Source organism: Venturia canescens, chromosome 11 (assembly GCF_019457755.1).
Source record: "Venturia canescens isolate UGA chromosome 11, ASM1945775v1, whole genome shotgun sequence".
NCBI classification, from domain to species: domain Eukaryota; kingdom Metazoa; phylum Arthropoda; class Insecta; order Hymenoptera; family Ichneumonidae; genus Venturia; species Venturia canescens.
In genome coordinates, this window is record NC_057431.1 from 8,693,044 (window position 1) to 8,711,245 (window position 18,202).

The 18,202-nt window shown below is 40.4% G+C and overlaps 1 protein-coding gene across 8 annotated transcripts in view; it reads right to left on the reverse strand.

The window, feature by feature from the left end:
• Syn1 (Syntrophin-like 1) overlaps window positions 1-18,202 on the reverse strand; it is a 275,363-nt gene that overhangs the window by 254,641 nt on the left and 2,520 nt on the right. For 4 of the 8 annotated variants that reach the window (XM_043432138.1, XM_043432137.1, XM_043432134.1 and 1 more), the window contains exons 2-3: window positions 17,121-18,041; window positions 9,019-9,685 (exon numbers count right to left, since the gene is read on the reverse strand). In XM_043432138.1, the coding sequence (XP_043288073.1) occupies window positions 9,019-9,685; window positions 17,121-17,144 (691 nt within the window). In that variant the 5' untranslated portion in view covers window positions 17,145-18,041. Of the gene's footprint in view, window positions 1-9,018; window positions 9,686-17,120; window positions 18,138-18,202 lie in introns of all 8 variants that reach the window. The other 4 variants (XM_043432136.1, XM_043432135.1, XM_043432133.1 and 1 more) reach the window with 4 other exon arrangements.

An 18,202-nucleotide genomic window follows, 5' to 3' on the forward strand; every position in this document is an offset into this window, starting at 1 on the left:
ACGTTTTTTTTTTCTTTCTTTCTTTCTTTCTTTTTCCTCAATCTCCTCTCATCAACAAACTATTCTCTTCTCAATCATATACAGACGACCGAAAGGTCTTCTTTTTTTCATCTTTTGTGAATGCTTTTTTTCGTCACTCACCGTCTTACAACAATATCATCATCACTTATTTCAAACCTCGCCGTACTTCTTTTATTCTCGTTATATTGATTACTAATTATATAAGTCTATACATATTTTTTACTCAATTGTAAGTTAGTTTAATTTTGCACATTGTATTACGCATTATCCATGCTCAGAATTTTTTGTAACTGGGCTGGATTATTATTTTCTGCTTAATTGCCTAACAGGTCCCTAAGGCAAATAAACTTAATCATCATCATCATCATCATCATCATTCAGCCAAGTCCAACAGTTTTTTTTAGCTGCTGAAAAACTTTTTGAAGAACGATTTGACGAAGAAGAATAAACGCCACTCTCCTCTCGAAATGTTAGGCAAAGATACATTTTTCCGGGGATAATGATGACGTGACGAGGAGGCATTCCAAAAAATATTATAACCGCAAGAAGATAACCGGGGGAGGCAAAAAAGGGCCAAAGTCAACGAGGAGAAATAAAGGGGAAACACGAGGCAAAGAAAATCCCTCTCAAGTAGAGAAAACGGAATGAACAAAAGGGTTAAAGGGAGCGAAGACGGGGGGTGGAGCAAGTTGAAAAAAAAAAAAGGTGAATGGCAAAGGAGGAAAAAGAGAGTAGCAGAGCAAGGAAATGAGAGGAAGAAATAAAGATGAAGCACACCCACTTGTGATCTTCTGACCTGGCGGGCTCGGAATAACAATTACCATACGTTCAACCGCACTCTCGTGGTTTATAATCCGCGAGTGCACTCGTCCGAATGAGATACGTTCTTCCTTCTCCACACTTTTTTTAATTATACCTTCCTCCCCCTCCCCCCCCCCCTCTTCTTTTCACCCGCAATCTCTTCGTGGAATATTTAACTCTCGTCGACACCGCTCTAATATATTAATGTTTCGCTCACTTTCCTCTCTCTCTCGCTCTCTCTCTCTTTCTGCTCCAACTCTGAGGATTAATAATTTTAATCCAGCAATTAAGCGTGACCGAGAGTCCGCTGATGGTGTCTCGTGGGGGTTAACCATGAAATTCAATCCCCCTCGCCACCGGCTCTCTTTCCTGAAGTCCGTGCGAAGTGTTCGTCACAGCAGAAGCCACATGGGAAATTCCTATTTTCTGTGAGTGATTTAACCGCTGAGGCACTTTCAAGGGACACCGAAATTGAAGGAGAAAAACGTACGAGGAATTAAGAAGCGATATCGGGCCCTTTGGTACTTGGGCAAAGGAAAATGAGGGTTGCCAATGAAGCATGTGTGCAAAATAATGTTTTTTTGCAAAGGCCCACTTGTTCATTGAGGAAAATATGGAGCGGGATGCAACCGGATTTGTAAAGTTTTCATCTCGTAACTCGACGAGTCGTTGGAAAATTTTCGAGAATCTCAATTAATCACGGAATCGGGTAGACCCCCCGAAGGAGAAATTAGTGAATCTCGAATCCGAAGAGGGAAAAGATTTCTTTTTAAATGAAAGATCATTTCAGTGGAAAACTTGGCGCGTCGCGGTTCCTCAGACTCACAACGACGACAGAAATCCACGAAAGTATAGGCTGCATCGATAAAGTTCACGAGAGCGAGCCCCCCCCCTGGACTCTCTATATTCCATAAATTTCTAGCAAGTCAAATAGATTTCGTGACTCCTCCCGGCGAGTTACGATTTCTAATTTGGATTGTTGGAAACATGAGGGAATTACAAGTGAACGGATGAAAGAGAAGAGGCGAGAGACATCGTCATCAATTATACGATCCTCGCTAATGAACGCCGACTTTAGTGAACCGGTTCCAAGCGATCTGGGCCATTAACCTCTGGGGCGAATGACGAATCTGCATACGTAAAGTTATGACGCATCGAAGAGAGCACCATCGTACGCGAATGAGAGGAAAGGAGAGAGCAAGAGAACGATATCGAAACGAGACTGGATAGGGACGATATTCGATCCAATTTAGGTTTAATGTGATTTAAAGTATGACACGAAAATTAACGAAACTATGGGAACCAGTAATTCGAATGTTATTCGCACGTATACGATGTTTCGTGCCCTGTTTTACTATGATTTTTGTCTCTTTTCTTTAATTTCTGTGAATTTAACTGAACATTTCGTTAGGCTGGAAAAACAAAATGACGAAGCAGAGTCCACACCCTGAAAGAGTCCCAAAAAAGGAGAAAAGTCGGATGTTAACTCCTAAATCGGACTTTTTCCTTCACTCCATTATAAATCTGGACGTGACAAGTCCCAAAAAGGGTTTTGGGGTCCTATTTAAACAGATTTTGACTGAATGTAGAGCCGAGTGAAGGAGAAAAGTTCCATTTGGAACGTAATTTGTGTCTGACTCGTCCACTCGAGCCCCAAATCCCGAGTTCGAATTAGGACTTTTTTAGGGATTCGCTGACGAGTAACCATAAGTGGGAAAAGGTCAGTGACTCCGTTATTTTCAGCTTCCCGTAAATTTATGAAAAGGATAGAAAATCAATGAGTCAATCAATTCGAAGGTTCAATTAACTGCTCGACGCCAGAAGTATCCCGAAATGGGAAATCCAGTCTTAGAGCATCGAGCCGATTGAATTACCGCCGAATCCCAGATATACGCGGCGATAGACAAAAAAAATGAAATTATATATAAATTTATAATCGGCCAAAGCGTTTGTGAAACTAGGTCCAAAATCGTCGGCTGAGTTGCTTTAAGGTAACTCCTGTACTGCATGTCAGTCAAATGAGTACTAAATATATTCAAAACGCTTTTAGACCAAGTTCAACGTACCGATTAAACTTATTGTTAGTAGATGTGTATTCAAAGCATATATCTTATTAACGTGAAAAAATATTAAAAACGATAGTTTTGTAAAACCATCAACTGATGGATGCAAATTTTCATGATGACACATTTTCACAGCTACTTTTCAAAGAATCATCTAGCTGTATTTTTTTTAACCAATTTTATTCCACCAAGTCTCATTTTGTTCCTCAACTGATCCTTTGAACTCATTCCTGAGAGAAATTATGAATGTAAAAGTTTTTTCACTTAACCCTCTCAGACCGAGACCTATTTCGCGTTGACGGAAAATTATTCCCTTTATAATTTTATCTCAAAATACTTTCTAGTTTCCGAATCCATTGTGACATTTCGGTTTTTTTGTTGGGAAATATGAATTTTGGAATGTTCGCTGCGCGCAGTACCAGGTTCTTGGGGAGCAAAATCAGGAAAATTTACGAATGAATCTAGCACCGAATACCTTAAATACATCATATTAGCTTCTCTTTGAAAGGAAATAACGTTTGGAGTACGAAAAAAAAATGTATACCCACTTTTCTTTTGCGATAACTAAAGCACCTTTTCACACAACGCCAGCTCAACATGAAACGCCGACTTCATATTGATATTTCGATGAGTTAAAGCAGTTTATCTCTTGGTTTAGAAGTATCTAAGGTGCAATCTAACCTTGCTTCATGGAAATAGGCAGTTAGAACCCCGACCTTACTGACCGATGCAGTTTTATTGGACCTGGAAGCGCGTGTTGCGTAGAAGCAACATACGCTCCGAGAGGGTTAATGAACAATTAGCTGCACAGAGGACCGGTTGACGAACAAAATGAGACTTGTTGCAATAAAATCGATGAAAAAAGGCAGATAACTCTTCGAAAAATATACCAGTGAAAATGTGTCAGCGTGGGAAATTTGTATTTATCAGTTGATGCTTTCGCAAAACTAGCGTTTTTAATATTTTCACACATCTTAATGAGATATGCTGTAATACAAATCCACGGTACGTTAAGCTTGGTCTAAAAGCGTTTTGAAAATTTAGCACTCATTTGACTGGCATGCAGTACAGGAGAGTTACCTTAAATCCAACAGTTGTGATCGACCTCGCGTAGAAGCGTGAAACAAATGTAATTATATAAAACAAGCTAAAAGCAACAAACAAATATTTCGAAAGGAAGGAAAAGCTCGAGGATTGCTAGAGCAGCATTGGTAACCAAGGATGACCCACTTCCGGTGTCTTGGGCCAAAGGGGATCGCCTTGAGGCGAGAAAAAAAAATTACAAAAGCTCGAGGCTTTTAAAGAAAGGTGACAAAAGCTCGGAGCACCAGAAGCGAGAAAAGAGAGGATAAGAAGTAAGAAAAAATGGAAACGAGTACAATGACAATCGCTATTATGCGCGCGAGGCGCTGAGAGAAAGACCGAGACATATTCGGCCCTTGTTTTCGTGGAATTTTCAACCTCTTACAATTTACTATTCATCGAGGAGAAAGCCTCCGAGATAAAGAGTGCCGTGTACCATGTGAAAAGGAGCGACGATAGAACAGTCGGAGGAGGAGGACACGAGATGGACGGACCAGCGCGGCACTTCCGGTTCGCGTATTCGGTAAGAAAAACGCTGCTGGGAGTCATCAGCCGGAAGTGGTGAGTGCTGAGAGAAAAAAAATAGAGGCGAAAAGACGCGAGGAAAAGGTGAAAGAATAACATTTTCATTCTACCGAAAAGCAAATAAAAAATAACCCTCGAATGAAAGCCTCAAGAAAGCCACTGAAAAACTAATCGATTCATTATTTATATTTGCCAAGGCATTACCGAAATAACATGAATAGTACAAAAATTAGGGAAAAAAAGTGTTCGCGCACTCGAGACCGATCGAGCCTCCCGGCCCATTAGCAGCGAGTGATTTTTGTCGCAGCAGTGTATTGCTGAAAATTCAGCACCGAAATTCGCCCGAATATACACGATTATTTGATAAGCGATGTGTAATAACTCCCGCATGAGAATTTGGCGAACGGAAGCATTTACGAGAGAGTAGTGAAAATTCGTCAACGAAAAGCGATAACTGCGCACCGAGGAAGAGGCAAAGGGAGACTGTATGAATAGCATAATTGAATCACATGACAAAATTGGCAAGAAATCTCTCTTGCATAATACAGAACGTGGATGAACGTAGGAGATATAATAATATGTAATGCATATGAGGGATGAATAGAAAGGAACGGAAATAAGGGATGGAAAATAGCGAGACTGAAGGAAATAGGCCACAAAGTTAAGAGCGTGCCACACCAGGCAGCAGCTCGAGGTAAAATCCGTCAGAAATCACGAAACAACGACGAAGCAAGACATCTAGAAAGAGAGAGAGAGAGAGAGAGAGAGACGAAGATTTTACAAGAGAAAAGCAACGAATAGGTGGTGAGGATTTCACAGAAGCTACGAGAGAAAGTTAAGGGGGGGGGGGGGGGAGCAGAAGAGAAGGGGAATTCGATATTAAAACGAGAGAAGCCAAAGCTTGCCGCCGTGCTCTCCATATACGTTGAATCCGTTACCGGTGCGCTTAATGCACCGTGTACTTAAGGCTAATTGGAGTAAGAGCCTCGTTAATGTCCCAAAGCCCCCTTTGGAATAGTCTTTACCGTTAGCTCCATGTCCGCGTTTCTAAAACGCCTCTACACGCTTTTCCATCTGTAAACCCTCCGTAAATGTGTGTATAGAGGACGTATCTCGAGTAATAGTGGAGAATGTGGGCGCATCGATGAAATACTTGCTTCCCAAGGCCCATGGAGGTCGAACGATTTCGAGATTTTTTTTCAATCGGCTACCGGGGCCGAAATAATGGAAATGGAAAAATCCGAGGGGGAAGCTTTTTGTAATAAATTTAACGGGCTACAAAATTGGTCCCACAGACTTTTGCTCTATCTGCAACGGCTTCGGTACTACGGACGATAGAAGGGAGCGCTACCTCCAAATCCGACGATTCGTGTCCCGCCCGGGGTCGGTAGTGCAAAGCTGGACTTGCCCGTTCGGACATTGGACCCGATTTATATGGAATTTATGCTCTAGAGCCTCGCTCGTGAGACATCCTGTGCATTTTTTATTCGCTTGTACACAAGGCAACGTTCCTCGCTGCGCCATAATGATAAAAATGGAGACCTCTCAGGTCCGAATATGCTCCGTTGTTTGCAGTTCCATGTTTTTTCAATCAATGTGGCCCCCAATGACAACGTTTCGTCAATTCGAATAACAGGAATAACGGGAAAGCGCTCGAAGCTTCTTTAAACAAGTTCCGAACTGATACGAACTAGCCACGAAAGCCAGAAAGCCCGAGAACACTATAATTCGAAGAGCCAGCGAAACCTTTCGGAATAAAAAAATAATGAAAAATAGCGTTCGAGCGGTCGATTAATTCTCACGAATTTTTCATGCAGATCGTTCAAGAGGGAATGGTCAAAGTAAATTGACCTATCGAAGTAATCGTCCCTCTAAGTGAGAATTGGCCAAGTACGTAAGATCTCAATTTCTCATTTTCTACTTATATTGGCGGGGTGGGGTTCAATATGTCGAATAACTGAATTGTAGAACGGTCGATATTTCAAAATTTTAAAAGTTGTGGTATCAGTTTGGAGAAAAATAAGTTATTCGAAATTCTTATTCCCGATCAACTATTCAGCAGATTGCGCGTTTAATCAAAAATTCCTTCTTTGAATTCATATTTACCCGAAAATATATATTTCGATAGTTTTCATTTCGAATGCAATTTTAACAGACCATCCGAATGTCAAAAGTTCATATTTTCGAATTCAAAATGGAGATAAGTTGTTTTATAGACGGACCAGAATTAAGAGTAGCAGAAAATCGAAAGTGAAATTTTCGAGCCTATAAAACTTGGATATGCAGAATAGCGATGGCTCGAAAAGGCGAAAGTCAAAATGGCGATGTTTAAAACGGGAGATCACCGGTCTGAGTAAGTGAGTGAGTGAGACGCGTGTATTTGGAGCTCTGCTGCATTTCTTTATTTTGATCGATCGACTTTCTAACGTTTCGCTATTTTGACTGTTCGACTTTTTGGTGTTTCAGTATTTCGACCTCAGTAATATTTCGTATTTCGTTATTATATTTTCAAAATTGTGAATTTTCACAGTATCGCTGACTGTAGTAATTTATGAATCGAAAGAGTGATAGTCGAATTTTCGAAAAATCGATATTTTAATCATCGTCCTATGGGCGATTGTTACATTCTATTTTCGATGTAAACGTTCTTCAAACCTTGCAGTTTCTGCTTTATTTATTTTCGGCATTCAAAGCTCTAGTCGAATCTATCCGTCTCCATATTATCATTCGAAGTTTATAAATTCGAGATTTTGGCTGTTCGAAATTTTAGTCATTCCAACATTTGATCCCCACCCTATTGGCGCCATTTTCGAAATATCGACCCTCTGAGAATGGGGCGTGTCCCTTTGGCCTTCTCATTATTCTCCAATTGTCGGGAGCTCGCGAACCTGCGAACCCTCGCGCTCTCTTGCTTCGGGACCGTCGAAGGCAAGTGATAGATCGACTCGTCGTCTCGCCGCAGCATCGAGCATCAAACTTTCGATCCTCGGTCCACGCAAATTGTCCTTGGCCGTCCGAATTTCATCTCGATTCGAAAATGAAAAAGAGGAGTACAACGCGATCACTTCTCCAAGGTTCCCAGAGGCAAAAAGATATTTTATTAAGATTTCTCCCCATTTCCATGCGTTGTCAACTATGGACTCTTTATAGTTACATAATTCGAGCCGATACAAATATATTATGTGTGTGCGTGTGCATTGAATGACGGATCGTCGCGAAGACAAATCTCCGCAATATTTTCAGTTTTTTTTCTTGTCTTTTTGTTCGGGTGTGTGCGATTATTATGTGAGCCATGAATTTCGAGTTTTATTTAATGAACATTGATTTTCTTGCGACCATTTTTCCAGAGTTTCACATGTTATAACATTTACAATTCTGATCGTCGAGGGACAGTTACAACTACGCAGGTGGACAATAAAAAATCGATTTTTGAAGCCCAGCCTCGCATCTTGCAGCACGAAAAGTATAAAAAACTGCCAATAACAAATTTTTTTGAATTTTGCAATTTTTCGTCCCTCGGATTCTCAGCAGCTTCGTGTGCGAATAGCAAAAGGTACTGTGATGCACGTGAAAAGTATATATCCTTGTTTTCGAGTGTCATTCGTCATGTCAGACTAGAACTTAGCGATGAGTGGAGATGCGTATCGTAAATCACAAATTTTCGCTGTCAGCATGGTAAAAATAATATGAACGACAGGGCTGTCAATGTACTTGTCCCGAGACTCTACCGCGCGAGTCCCTTGATACTCGAATCGTATATATACACCGAATACGTGTGACCATTTACCATGCGTATAGTTTTGTTTTTATCGTTGGCCCAGGATACTTGACAATATGAATATTTCAAGTGACTGAAAACGTTTTTCACTATGCTTATTAATAATAATAATATTTATTTGTTTAAGATCGTAGATCTATTACAAATTATCTGTTTTACAGGCTACGTTTTACAGATATAATTTTATGATTTATCTTACTGACTAAGTATAAAAGCTCGATTTTTGCAGCTTAAAGTTATGAAGGCGTATATATTTTTTATGAACTCTGTGGGAAGTATCTCTAAACCTGCAGGGTAATCGAAGTAAATATTGGTTAAATATTTATCCCGTTGTGGTTTATGTAATTTACATTCATTTAGAATATGTCTTACAGATTCATTAGCCTTTTCATCACAGAGTAAACAAATATCTTCTCCAGAAAAACTATATCTAAAATTTTTAAATTTGAACGAAAAGAAACGTTTGCCTGCTAGCCTGCATTGAGCCATACACTATGCTTATTATTATTTTGCAATTTCACAGTATATTTTACTCTAGTTGTAAAAGTAGCTATTTACTTGTTTGCAATAACGACCCAGTAAGGTCAAATATTGGATGCGATGAGAATGAGAAAAATCGAGAAAAATAGTCAACAAATGTCTATAAGGACGGAGGTACGAAAACGAAGTAAGAAAGATAGATGACGATAATGATGAAGCTATTTATTATGAACGATTGGTTAATAAGTATAAATTTGAAAGGCTGACCTTCAAGCTCGACGACCTTTCCGGCTCTCTTGAGTGCCTTGACCGCCTCGTCGTGAGTGGCTTCGCGGAGATCTTCCCCGTTGACGGCCAATATTGCATCACCGACGTACAGTTGTTCGGTCGAGTCAGCGGCCATGCCCTTGAAGATCTTGGATATGAGTATCGGCATTTTGTTTTCTTTGCCCCCCTTAATTGATATGCCGAGGCCATTGTTGTCACTTTTAACGACGCGAACGATTCTCTTTTGATTAGCAACGGAATCGGGTACATCCGGATCATTGAGGCTGTCGATATTGTTGTTGTTTATGTTGCCGTTTAAGGTGCCACTCATCGCGGTGCCGGACAATACATTTTCGCAGCTCTCGTCAAGCGATATGCTAAGATAATCGTCCTCGAGCGAAACGAAAACACGATACCACTGGCCGCGCACTTGCGTCTCGAGGACACCGGCGCGTCCGGATGTCGTTGACGAGGAAGCCCCGGTCGTCGTCGTCGTCGAGGACGACGAGGACGACGTCGGCGCCGACACGATCCCAACCGTCATCGGGCCCAGTTGTATTCCCCCACCTCCTCCCCCGACTCCCAAACCGATGCCCTGATGCATCGCATTTGGCTGACCGTTCCCACCGCTCAGCTCGACCATTTCGATTTCTTCGCAGGCTCCAAGCTGCAACATTCCACAATAAAAACCTTCATTTATTCACCAAACTCGTCTCGATTAAATCCAATTAACCGGTTGACTGCTGGTACTCGCGATCATATATGTAGAAAAAAAAGTCGGCCCCATTCTCGTTTTGTATCATTATTATGTGTACATATTGAAATAACTTTTTCAATTTTCAACCGATTTCGACAAAAATTGGTATACAATGGTTTATATAACCAGGGTGTCTAATTTTCACGAAGATTCGAATTTCATGACTTTTGAGGGTTTCTAAGGCAAGGAATATGGAATTTTTCATGACATTAGATAACTTGCTGGTAGAAAAATGTGCGTGTCAATTATTTAATGTGGCTAATTTTCAGAATTAAAAATATTTCTATTCAAAAAATAAACGAATATTATAAAATTTTTGCCTTCTTTTGCAGAGCCATTCACTTTGAAAAAAAAAAATACAATTTTGAGAAAATATAGCACAGTTCGAGAACGAAGAGATTTAAAATTAACTGTTAAACGAGTAAAATCTCGCTTAAGGAGAAAAAATAAATGGAAACACAAAAATGACAATGAAAACTGTAGAGACCTCGTAAAAATAAGGTTTCATGATCATTAGTCATGACTTTTCATGACTTTTTTAAGGTTGAGTGTAATTTCATGACATTTAAGGTTTTTCATGACTTTTCAGGTCGTTAGACACCTTGATAACGCAACACCACGTTTTCCTCGCTTTTCGAGCCTGCCGGCGGTACGGAAAGTAAGTGTTTTACCGACTGTTGAAGTAGATCAGTGGTGGGGAGTACGTAAAACACCACTTTTAACTCCAAGGAGTCATCGAAATCAAACGAAATTCGCTGCCGGCCCAAAGGTGTGAAAAATAAGGGCTCAGGGTGAGATTTGTTTATTTTCCACTGCGAAAATTTCATGCTTTATCACATAAAAATGGAATCAGCAAGCTCGAAAACCCTCAGAAATAAATTATCGTGATTTTCGATAACATATTGGCTCGTACCAGTTTTGGCGCAAATACTGGAAAAAAACTCACCAGTAAACCGGTTAAGGAGGGTCGCTACATTCGTCAAAATGATAAGAAATTTATCAAATTTGGTGCGATAATGTTTTTCAACGTCCAGTGCGAAGACACAATTTTTTTCAAAATTTTCTTCTGCTTAGTTATCGAGTGGTAATTACGCATTAAAGCAGATTTCTTATGCCCGGGAATAATGTATACCTGGAAACGCGCCATGCTTATATACACGTAAACTTTAGTGATCAATAATATCTCGATAACTGTACAGAAGAAAAATCTTAAAAAATTAGTATTGTCAAATTTGGCACTAAAGAATATGTTGACCAAATTTAATTAAATTATTATAATTTTGAAATTTTATATGTATTTAACATGGTTTAGCACGGCAACATTGTATCGTCGACTAGCCACCCTCCTTAAATGTGCCTCTTCTTTTGTAAATTACTTCAAAATTTGCACAATTACTTCACCCGCGTGTGAGGCAATATTGCGTCGATTGTTTTTTCGAGTCCCAAGCATGTAAAAATGTAAAGGCGACTTGCAAAATGTACAGCTTGACAGATTCGGATCAACTGATTGGACATGACAGTTCAATTAAACTCTAGACTGATCAACGATTCGGCTCTTTATTTCCTGATGCCTCAAAAACTAAAATTTCATTCCACGATCGTACAGGCGAAAAGGCCCACTTATCCTAAAGCATCGCCAAGTACAATTTTTCATTCACAAAAATGCTGATTGATCGCAACAAAAGCGACGAGCCTGGCCCGCAATCGATTGCCTGGCGAATGAAAAAGACTTAGTTCGCGTTGTCGGGGGGAGAAGTGCGACAGCGCGCGGGAGCGGCAGCGGGGGCTATGGGTAATGGAAAATTGCGGTGACGTTAACAACGAGCGGACAAAGCATCCAAATTCGCCACATTGCGGCTTGGAGAAAAGAGACCGAGTCCAAGGGACCGGAGGGGAGGAGGTTGGAGCGGAATGTGAAAAGAGCTGAAATCGTGAGGGACCGCGATTGAGGTGGGGGCGTTCGCGACAATTCCGACACAAAATTGATTTATACAAAGTGCATTAAAATTCGAAGAGAGAAAGAGAGAGGAGGGAGGAAAGGAAAGAGGAGCGATGTCGGGGAGGGGGGGGGGGGGGTCGTTCGTTAAACGGGGCACAAAGGAAGGCAAGGCACAGACGAGCGGAGCCGAATTTTCGCGCTCGGAAAATATGCGTTGGCACATACACACACACTGAGACTCTCAGCAGAATGATGCGAACTTGGGCGCACTCGTCGTAACTATAGCGTGAGCATTTTCCGTTGTCAATTATTTTCAACATTGGCATTTCGCGAGTTTTTCGCGGCCCAAGATTTGGAAGCTAATTCAGTTTCTTTCTTCTCTATTTTATCGTAAAAACGTTTTTATTTTATTTTCTTGATAAAACCTGACGGTCGATGGAGCAGGCTCCGGGTAAAGCGAGTGATCACAAAGCTGCCAAAATGGAATGTGCCGCCGATTAATTAATATATAATCGTTTCGAGTGAGCAAGTTTTTTTGGTAAATTCTTTCTTTACATGGTTAAATAACAGAAAAATCGAACAATTTCCGCGGAAATACTTTTCTATGATTTTATTCCCTTCGATTCGAGGCTTTTCCTGAAAAATTGAAAACTCGGGAATGCCAAGTTGGAAAGGGGAAAAAAAACCAAAAACCTTGCTTGATTTTTCGAGCATTTTTCTTCCACGCTTAATCATTCTTAAATTTGTCATTCTTTGATCCTGGAAACGTGTCGTTCGGTTCGACTTTGTTAGCCTCCATCATCTCAAGGAGACTCTAAATCCATTGGTTTTATCACGTCTTTTAACTCTCATGATTGTGTTTTTTATTGTTTTACGTACAGCGAGTGAACGCGTGCGCATGTTTCAATATTTGTATTTGAAACGACATTTATGTTTACTCCAGTCCCTGCTGGGACTCTTTGGTTAAAAGGGCGCAAAAGGGGCCAATTTGAGCCCTTATTAGATGCGGGTTACGCTTTTATTCCTCCGGAAGCTCGAGACGTACAAGAAATAACGATAAACGTGGGATAATGCAACTCTTTTCTTTGTTAAATGTATGCAAAAAAGGGTCATAAAGGGAGCATCGCTCCCGGTTCAAATTGCACGTCGCTATCTCCGGGCGCAATATTTTTCAAGCAATTATTTGTTTTTTAATTGCTTTTAGCGTTTTTTTTTTTTTTTTTGAATTTTGCCCACCGCTACCCGAGTGGAAAAAAAACGTGGGACACGATTTTCTCTGTGAAAAGTAAAGGCAAGGATGAAAAGTGATTTCATCTCTGCTTCGCGTTCTACCGTTATACTTTACTTTATACTTTTCCTCATACTCTTTCCTCCCCTCTTTTTCTCTCTTCATTTCCACGTTTCGTAAAAAATATTGTAGCAATAAATGTGTGTGTACGAAGCGGATGATAAAATTCTCGACCGAATTGATTTCCTTTTCCATCGTCGCGATCCCATATTTGCTGCATGCCAAAAGTGGCGGTCATCGGATAAAAAATGCCCTCGATTTAATAACGAATCGAACTTATGATGCTGAAGTTTCCAACGTTGGAGTCCAACGAAATGATCTAAAAAACTGTCCAATAATTCCAGTAATTCTCCAATTTATTTCCTGCCAAATTAGTACTTTGTAGTTTTTCAATTTACACAATTATGATTCGTGAAATAAAAAACTGATGGATAAATCATATTATTTTCATTCATTTTGTTGGACTCCAACGTTGGAAACTTCAGCGTCGTTCGAACTTTTTCATTGCTCCTAGGAACAACGACGATTCGTTAAGTTGAATAAAGCGAAAGAACCGTTTTTTTGGATTCTGCAGATTCACTACTGCAAACTTCGAGTAGTCGCAACTGCAGCTTGACAATAATCATAATAAATAACGTTAAATCGGAGCCAACTTTTCGTGGCTTTCCACACCAAACTTCGGCTTCGAATTGAAGCCTGGTAAAAGCTTCAATTTCAACGGTTAATCGAAAGCCTTTCGGACCTGCAGCTAACACAATTATCAAATTCAAACAGAGCCCTCGTTAAACCCAAAATTTGGAATCATTAACGAACCACGGGAAAAAATCGAATCCCAAAAAGATACTCATAAATACAAACACTGATATATTTATTCACACACGAATGAGAACGGAAAAGCGAACGAGAGGGAATGGAAGGGAGGGGCAATTGGGGCGAGGAATTGGAAGCTTTGTCGTACCGGATGAACGAGAAAATCGCAAAGAAAATATGTGCAGCGATTTAGTGGTGAACGAACAAAAAAAAAAAAAAAATCATGAACTGATACTTGTGTTCACGCTTCCATGCCCTTCCCCCTTTCGTTCATGAACAGATCGAGAATGTACATTAGTGCATCGAAAAAAATGCCGCCATTTGTTGCGATGCGCAATTTTCTCGTTTTCATATTTATTTTTTCGAGTTGTGCAAATTTGTTTTGTTTCGTACACGCGTGTGAAACAATGGGAGAGGCACAAAGTTGAGAAGTTCGGTGGATCGGTGGGCGAGCCATCGGTCCGTGAAATTGGGCAAAAATAGATGAAAAAGTGAGGAGCTCGCAAAGGGGGGGGGTTGGGTTATCGACTCGAAAAATTTCCTTCCCTTTCTCATTCCGGACGAAAAGTAAACTTGCGATTCTCCAATTCAACCCCGTCAATTGTCTCCCCCAATTTTTTTTTTTTTTTTTTTTTTCATTCAGTTTGCGACATTCTCTGCTCCCGAGCCCCCGAGGTCGTGCCTCTCTCGATTCTCTCGGTCAAGGAAATAATCGAGCGCAACGGTGAAACGGAGAGTTTTATATCCGGAAGCTGTTAAAAAAAGTTTTTTTTCACAGCTCCAAACGCGTGGAGGGATTGAGAAAATCCAGTCAGTAGAAAAACATGGAAGAGATGGGAAAAATATATTCACTAAGTAAGAATATTTCTGTGTAAAAATGGATAAAAAATATTGGAAGAGACGGTAAACCGTCGGGAAAAACGATTCGTGCTATTCCGGACGTTCCGAGAACTAACCTATGGGAGATAGCGAACTTTCGCAGGGGACTTTTTTCTAGGAAATTTCATCCCCTACAATATCAGTCCTATGCACTTTTGCCCTATTTCCAACAGTTTCGGCGCTACTCAAGCTCTAAAGAGGACGCGTTCCGTTTTCAGGTTTTTCTCCTCCCGAGCGCTCTCCAAAATTCCAATTTCCAGTGTTTATCACTCCACTCCCACGAGAGCGTGTGCAACAACAGTGATATCCTCGTGAATAAAGAGGGAAAAAATGTTACGAAAATCGGAGAGAAAAGGCCCAAGTTAGACGACGCTGAAGTTTCCAACGTTGGAGTCCAACGAAATGAATGAAAATAAAATGATTTATCCATCAGTTTTTTATTTCACGAATCACAATTGTGTAGATTGAAAAAATACAAAGTACAAATTCGACTGGAAATAAATTGGATAATTACTGAAATTATTGGACAGTTTTTTAGATCATTTCGTTGGACTCCAACGTTGGAAACTTCAGCATCGTCAAGTTAGATCGACTTCCCAGGCCCATTGGAAGGTCACCGAGCGCTCAAATGATTCGCGCAACCCAATCTTTGAGATAGTCAAAGTCCCCCTCCACGAAACACTTGATTTTCCCCTCAATATCGAGGATTTAAGCAGCAGCCATTGTCCCCTTTCGGCACCAGCGGCGCTCCCATCTCCTCCCGCCATAGCGCGCCCCCTTTTCGATGAAACTCTGTGGAAATCGCGCCATCGTCATCCCCAGGATTTGTGTGACGAGTTTCCCTACCGATATTTACCTCCCCGCCCCCTCGACGCTGCTCCACTCCCGCCTCCTCCCGCCCTCATCGTCATCTCTCGTTCCCTCTTCGCATATTAAACGGCGCTACGCGCGCGCTGGCATACGCGGTAATTAATACTCGGGGCTTAATGAATGCATCGATCTGGTCCGTCGTGTACACAATGCAAAGACACGAATGGGGGAGGGGGAACAGACAAGGGAGAAAAATTGGGGAGCGCAGCAACGAAAAAGGACAATTAACGGTTTGCTTTTCAGTGGAAAGAGGCGTAGCTATTTCCAACTTTTTTTCGCACGCTCTCGGATGCTGGGCGCGTTTTACGTTGAAAACGGCACCGGCCAAATGCGACGAATTTCAATATTTTTTCATCTCGCGCTTTTCGTAATTCGGTGGCTATATTTTTTGCCGAGTTTCTTCGTGGATTTTCACGAGATTCAGAACGCTTTTGAACGCTTTTAGTTTCATCTTCATTTCAGAAAACAATTCGTAACTGCCAGCCTCCACGTTTTTCAACTCATATTTTCCTCGCCCGCGCATTTACGGAGTTTCGGTACAAAAGTCTTAATATTAAGAAATTGATCAAACTTGGTGATAATGTTGTTCAACATCAAGTGCAAAAACACAATTTTTTTCAAAATTTTCTTCTACTTAGTTATCGAGTAATTACGCATTAAAGCAGATTTCTTATGCCCGGAATGTATACCTATATATATGAAAACGCTATGCTTATACACGTGAACTTTAGTGATCAATTACTCGATAGCTGTGTAGAAGAAAAATCTTAAAAAATTTGTATTGCCAAATTTGGCACTAAAGAATATGTTCACCAAATTTTATAAAATTCTAAACTTTTTGAATTTTTTTATGTGTTTTTAGCATGGTTTAGCATGGCAACATTGTATTGCCTGTACCGAAACTCCTTAAATATGACCAACGAAAACAAAGCAGAACAAACATTTTCCTGCGAATGCAACATTCACTGTGCATTCATGAAAAACTTGGTATCGAAAATGAGTTTTCTGTTTGTAAACGTTGACCATAAATCCTCACTCCCAATCAAACTGCTAATCACTCAAAGTGATGATTGATCTACTATTTTTTAATACCGAAATATTGAACAATTGAACGAGCCAAACCGACATTCGTTAACAGTCCAAATGAGAGGATCCAAATGAGATTCACTCGGATGTTCAAAAGTGAATAATTTCGAGCAAAAAAAAAAACATGAAATTAGATCTCGAAATGAAAAAAAAAATTGTAAAAAATCATCATCAAATTAACAAAGAATTTTGATAATTTGATTGACTGATTTTTAATTAGTGCCATAAAAAAAATATCGAGTGAAAATGTTTGAAAGGACGTCTGAATTTTATTGGAAGATAAAAAGCAAAAAAAGAGCTTTCGAATGAAATCGCAAAAAATTGTTACGAATTGTTTCCAGTAAAATTACAAAATTAAGGATCCACTCGAGGATTAAACGGAAAAAAAAGGACAAAACGATATCGAGCAGCGTAAAATAGTATTTTCAAGGGTGAAGAATAGCGTGACAAAATTGATGATCTACGATATTTACCGTTTTGCGAGCGCGTATGGGCATATGACTTCCGTTTTCACGTTCGAGGTTATGGTGGGGAGCGGACCGGCGAGAGTCCGATCGTCCCAACGTCGATTAACGAAGCAGTCCTTTCCTCGTACTTGGATTTTGCGAGATTTTTCGAAAAAAAAATGTGGGACCCCCCACCCCCGCTCGTCGCGGTAACCGGGAGAGAAGAAGAGTCAGTTGAGTTGAGCGGTGAAGAGCCACTGCCGAGTGGACGAGCGTGTTGAGAAGAGTCTCGTTTTGTTTACAATTTTTTGTTCCCGGGCATGAAGGAGCTGCCGAGTTCTTTGTATTCGTATCCTATTATTCTCCTTTCGCGATCTCCAGTTCGTTTGTTTACACGAACTAAGCGAGAGAGATGGGCGCGTTGGCCCAGTCGATTATCGAGGACGAGGAGGGGATTTGGTGATCGAGAACCAGCGCGTTCTTCGCAGTGCAGAACGCGAAGAACATTTTTAGTTCTTTGATTCTTTGTGTTTATTTATTTATTTATTTATTTATTTATTTCGCTTTTTTTGACCGCTTTTTTCATGAGCTTTTTCGGTAATTACTTTTTCTTCTTCAAACTCACAGTCACAGTCCGTAAATCCGACGCACGGAGAATTCCAGCCAACGTTAAATCGGGCACGCTCGTTTTTTAATCTCGCCAATTTAGCACGCGAGGCAGGACGCATCAATTTTTTCTCTGCTTCACTTTATTATTGTTGTTGTTGTTGTTCTTTCGTTGGATACGCGAATGATCGGCCTCTTCGAGTCACAATTCAACGACTTTTAATATTAAGAACGATTTCTCATTACGATTTTCTCTTTTTTCTCTCTTTTTTCTTCACGATCCTCCGCACATTATTCCCACTCGAAACTAACCGTTGAATTTCATTATTTTCATTCCATCTACTGTAAATTCAAAATGTTTGCATTGCCAACGTTCTCTCGTTACAATAAATCTTCGCCTGATTACTTTTTATCGCAAGGAAATGAGGAGGTGAAAATCTACAAAAAAATCGCACGATTGTAACAAGGCAAACGAAAGAATTTTCGTCCGAGACGACGAATCT